Below are 5,352 nucleotides of genomic sequence, written 5' to 3'. Positions count from 1 at the left end.
GCTTCAAGTACTTCTTTAGATGAACAAGTGCTAGCTCACAAAGGGCTCTCAACTCAACCCTCAAATCTCACTCTCTCTCGATCCCTAGGTGAATTCTTGCTAGAATCAAGCTCTTGGATGGAGGGCAGTGGTGAAATGAATGCTTGGGAGGTTTGGTTGGTCGTGGGGAGAAGAGAGGAGGAAATGAAGAGGGTGAAGGGGTATATATACTCCCGCCCCCACAGCTGACCGTTATGTGTGTTTTATGGGGTTTCCGGATCACCCGGGGTTACATTGAATCATCCGAGTGAGTAACAGAATAGACTAAAACACACTCGAAAACTCCCAGGTTCGAACCATCCGGTATGAGGCCGGATCATCTGGATTTGTCCAGAGACTACCAGGCGCTCACAAAGTTTCAGGTCCAGATCATCCGGGCAAGGGCCGGATCATCCAAACTTGGACAGAGAGGTTTAGGCGCACAACAACCACCAAGGGCAGAGAGGAGATGACAGGGCAGGCCGGATCATCCGGCCTAGGGCCTAGGCCGGATCATCCGACTCAATGCAGAAAGTTTTGTGCACAAGTGTTGTGTGAGTGAAAAAGTGTCTCTCATAACTAAATGTCATATTAGATTAAACATTTTGACAACCTAGATCAATCAAATACGCCCCCCTTGATAATAGTACGATGATCATATACTCAATTTCAAATCGAAAAATAGAATTAAATTTCCAATAGAATCCACCATCTAATAAATTTGAATTTGAGGACCTTCCTTTCATCTTCTTCTTGATTCTTTCATTTATTCCTGCACACATTTTATTGAAAGCATCATATCTCAAATTGTGATTGTCAAGAATCACCAAAATCAATTAGAGTCCTAGATGCACTTTCAGTAGTAAAATTTATCCTACCACATTATCAGTCAAAAAATAATAATAAAAAGTAGCGCAGAAATTGTGGAATTAATTTTATAAAATATTTTTATTTAATATCTCTAATTATTGATCAAAATTTGCTAGGGTAGCTTTCGCTGGGCAAACCAAACACGGCCTCACACACTGACCGTAGAATTCAACCCCAAAATGCACTGAGCCCAAGACCACCTTCCGTCTACCCCGTCCAACCACCTTTCCTCTCTCTCTCTCCTGACGGAGTGCGACTGTGCGAGTGGGAGCAGCGAGCGGCTGCAGCAGCCACGGCCCCTGTCGCCGTGCCCCCTCCCTCCCTTCTCTCTCCTCCCTAAACCACACAAGAAAAGCAGGCGCACCCACACGCGAGGCCTGGCCGGGCCTGGGCACCACCACCAGCCGCCGCCGCCACATCCTCGCCCCCGCGGGCCAAGAACCCCGCCCCCCGGGCTCCAAATGCCTCCCTCTCTCCCCCGGTCCCGCCGCGGGTTCCTCTTCCTGGCCCTTCTCCTCCCGGCGTGCCTCGCGGCGCCGGGCGGGGATGCCGCGGCAATGCAGGCGCTGCGGCGGGAGCTCGCGCCGCCGGGCTGGGGCCCCGGCGCGGACCACTGCGCGTGGCGCGGCGTCACCTGCGCCGCGGGCGGCGGCGGCGCGGTCACCGCCATCGACCTCCCCCGCCGGGGGCTCCGGGTCCAGGGGGACTTCGCCGCCGCCGCCGCCCTCCCCGCGCTCGCGCGCCTCGACCTCTCCGCCAACTCGCTCCGCGGCGCCGTCCCCGCGGCGCTCGGCGCGCTCCCCCGCCTCGAGTTCCTCGACCTCTCCATGAACGCGCTCGCGGGCCCCGTGCCCGCCGCCCTCGCCGGCGCCTCCGCGCTCCGCTTCCTCAACCTCTCCGACAACGCGCTCTCCGGCACCATCCCCGACGAGCTCCGCGGCCTCCGGGGGCTCCAGGAGCTCCAGCTTTCCGGGAACAACCTCACCGGCGCGCTCCCCGGCTGGCTCGCCGGGCTCCCCGCCCTCCGCGTCCTCTCCGCCTACGAGAACTCCCTCTCCGGCCCCATCCCGCCGGGCCTCGGCCTCTCGTCGGAGCTCCAGGTGCTCAACCTCCACTCCAACTCCCTCGAGGGGGCCATCCCCGGCAGCCTCTTCCAGCTCGGCACCCTGCAGGTCCTCGTCCTCACCCTCAACCGCCTCAACGGCACCATCCCGGACGCCATCGGCCGCTGCCGCGGCCTCTCCAACGTGCGCATCGGCGACAACCGCCTCTCCGGCGCCATCCCGGCGTCGATTGGGGACGCCGCCAGCCTCACCTACTTCGAGGCCAACACCAACGACCTCTCCGGCGGGATCCCCGCGCAGCTCGCGCGCTGCGCCAACCTCACGCTGCTCAATCTGGCGTACAACCGCCTAGCCGGCGAGGTGCCGGATGTTCTCGGGGAGCTCCGGAACCTGCAGGAGCTCATCGTGTCGGGCAACGGCCTCGGCGGTGAGTTCCCGAGATCGATCCTGCGGTGCCGGAACCTGAGCAAGCTGGACTTGAGCTACAACTCTTTTCGTGGAGACTTGCCGGAGAACATCTGCAACGGGTCACGGATGCAGTTCCTCTTCCTCGACCACAACGAGTTCTCCGGTGCCATTCCACGGGGAATTGGAGGCTGCCCCCGTCTGCTCGCTCTGCAGCTCGGCAGCAACAACCTGCGCGGTCAGATACCAGCTGAGATAGGCAAGGTGAAGAGTCTGCAGATTGCGCTGAACCTTAGCTTCAATCACTTTGTCGGCACGCTGCCACGGGAGCTCGGGCGGCTTGATAAGCTTGTCACTCTGGACTTGTCGAGCAATGAGATATCAGGCCAGATCCCAGGTGATATGAGAGGGATGCTGAGCTTGATTGAGGTCAATTTGTCAAAGAACCGGCTCAGTGGCCCCATACCGGCGTTCGGGCCGTTCCAGAAGAGCGCAGCCTCCAGCTTCTCCGGCAATGCCAAGCTGTGTGGCGACCCGCTGGATGTGGATTGCGGATCGATTTATGGTTCCAATTATGGAATGGACCACAGGAAGATATCTTACAGAGTGGCTTTGGCAGTTGTTGGCTCCTGTGTTCTCATCTTCTCGTTGGTGTCATTGGTGGTGGCATTGTTCTTGTGGCGTGAGAGGCAGGAAAAAGAGGTGGAGGCGAAGAAGGCTGAGGCAGGGGAGGTGGTAGTGGCAGCGCCGCAGGTCGTGGCCTCAACCGTGTTCATCGAGAGCTTGCAGCAGGCCATCGATTTCCAGAGCTGCGTAAAGGCGACATACAAAGATGCAAATGAATTGAGCAATGGAACGTTCAGCACAACCTACAAGGCTGTCATGCCGTCTGGCATGGTTGTGTGCGTCAAGAAGCTCAAGTCCGTTGACCGTGCTGTGATCCACCACCAGACGAAGATGATCCGAGAGCTTGAGCGTCTTGCGCACATTAACCACAAGAACCTGGTGCGTCCCATTGGCTATGTCATCTACGATGACTGTGCGCTGCTGCTACACCACCATATGCCAAATGGCACCCTGCTTCAGTTGCTCCACAATGACTGCAATACTGATAGCGAGAAGCAGAAACCTGACTGGCCAAGGCTGCTGTCGATTGCCATTGATGTTGCTGAAGGGCTGGCGTTCCTCCATCAGGTTGCCACCATTCACCTCGACATCTCTTCAGGAAACGTCCACCTTGACTCGCATTACAATGCGCTTCTCGGTGAAGTTGAGATCTCCAAGCTGCTGGACCCTTCAAAGGGCACTGCCAGTATCAGCGCGGTTGCGGGCTCATTTGGTTACATACCTCCAGGTCTGAACTTTTTTCAACATTTGGTAACCTCGCCAGAATTTCTTCAATATGACTACAACCATGAACATTTGTTTGCTGTTGCAATTGGTTTCTTGCAGAGTATGCCTACACAATGCAGGTGACGGTTCCAGGCAATGTGTACAGCTATGGCGTGGTCCTGCTGGAGATCCTGACATCCAAGCTGCCTGTGGAGGAGTTTGGGGAGGGCGTGGACCTCGTCAAGTGGGTGCACACCGCCCCCGCGAGGGGTGAGACGCCAGAGCAGATCATGGATCCCCGGCTGAGCATAGTGTCGTTCGCCTGGCGCAGGCAGATGCTCGCCGTGCTCAAGGTGGCGATGTTGTGCACTGAGCGCGCCCCGGCGAAGCGGCCCAGGATGAAGAAGGTGGTGGAGATGCTGCAGGAGGCCAAGAACAGCTGAGCAATCTCTTCACCGCTGAATGCCGGGTCAGATTGCTGCTTGGGAGATGAGCCGAGGTACCTAAAAGATCAAATTTCTGGACATCGGCGCATCAAGTATAAAACCCAGTAGCGTTTTATTCGCTGTATATATTCGGTAATTAGTACCCCAGTTATGTGCTATTTACCTCTGGATGTTGAATCTTCAAGCGTCAAAGTACAGTGTTGAAGCCGTGCAGCGCTGCTGCCTGCAACTTCAAGTGGAGAATGTCTTCGTACATAATCTGGACGGGTCTTGAACTAGCCAAGTCGCTGATCTATCTTGAGGAATGAGGAGTTTCCTCTAAAAAATTCAAAAGAAGATCAGAAAAAAAAATCCTATCTTGAGGTTGTCATCTTGAAGAGGTGGTTGCGCTTGAGGTGCTGTTGTCATTGCTCGCAGTTCGGGGTGGTCTTGTTGCATGTTCATGGGCCATGATGACGTCGCAGGGATGGTCTGCCTCTGCTAAGTTGTCTTTTGTTAATCCATCTCTGTTTGGAAGAATAATATCCTCTGCATAAAAAAGTGTTCTTTTTTATTTTATTTTAAGGCTGATGACGTATTGAACAACCTTAGGGCGTGCTTGTACTGCAGCTTGAATGTTGTGAGCCTAACCTTAGGGCAATGCAGCAGCTACAATTTCCCTTAGACAGCCATCTATCCTCTTCCTTCCAAATTATAAGTCATTCTAAAAATCTTAAAGAGTCAAACCATCTCAAAGTTTGACCAAAATTATAGAGAGAAATATAAAGATTTATGACATCAAATAGGTGCACAATGAAAATATAGCTAACAAAGATCTAATGATACTTAATTGGTATTATAAATATTATTATCTTGTCATAGAAATTTGGTCAAATTTGAAAAACTTTGATTCTCCAAAATTTTTAGAATGACTTATAGTTTGAAACGGAGGGAGTACTCGCTTAACTTGCCTAAAACTTGGCATAGACTAGATTTACTTTTTTACATTTCTAAAAAATTTAAACAAGCACTATTACTGTAGAGTGTACCACGACGGGTCGTGTTCAGGCCGTCCAAATCGCCCTGTTCAGCGATGAGCACCCTGACAAGTGCCCAGCTCCAGAATCTGATGCTCCCTCACGTTGCTCTCTTATCGGGCGAGCAGCAAAGCGATAGCGACCTTCGACGGCAGCCATGATCGCGCCACACAGCTGGACAAACATTTGCACTGGATCTAT

The 5,352-nt window shown here is 53.7% G+C and overlaps 1 protein-coding gene across 1 annotated transcript; it reads left to right on the top strand.

Annotated features, from left to right (window-relative positions):
* Positions 1-1,181: 1,181 nt before the first annotated feature.
* On the top strand, positions 1,182-4,720 carry LOC120665810 (leucine-rich repeat receptor-like tyrosine-protein kinase PXC3). The gene is made up of 2 exons (XM_039945493.1): positions 1,182-3,711; positions 3,810-4,720. The coding sequence occupies exons 1-2, from the start codon at positions 1,350-1,352 to the stop codon at positions 4,130-4,132; spliced, it is 2,685 nt and encodes an 894-aa protein (XP_039801427.1). The 5' UTR covers positions 1,182-1,349; the 3' UTR covers positions 4,133-4,720.
* The last annotated feature ends 632 nt before the right edge of the window (positions 4,721-5,352 follow it).

This window comes from Panicum virgatum, chromosome 2K, assembly GCF_016808335.1.
Source record: "Panicum virgatum strain AP13 chromosome 2K, P.virgatum_v5, whole genome shotgun sequence".
NCBI classification, from domain to species: domain Eukaryota; kingdom Viridiplantae; phylum Streptophyta; class Magnoliopsida; order Poales; family Poaceae; genus Panicum; species Panicum virgatum.
Note: the sequence above shows the minus strand (reverse complement) of the source record. Positions and strands in the feature narration are given on the sequence as shown.

Bases quoted from the DNA above. Each gene is read 5' to 3' on its own strand.
- LOC120665810 (XM_039945493.1), top strand. From the start codon at position 1,350: ATGCCTCCCTCTCTCCCCCGGTCCCGCCGCGGGTTCCTCTTCCTGGCC. The intron at 3,712-3,809 runs GTCTGAACTTTT...GGTTTCTTGCAG, and splicing joins ATTTGGTTACATACCTCCAG to AGTATGCCTACACAATGCAG.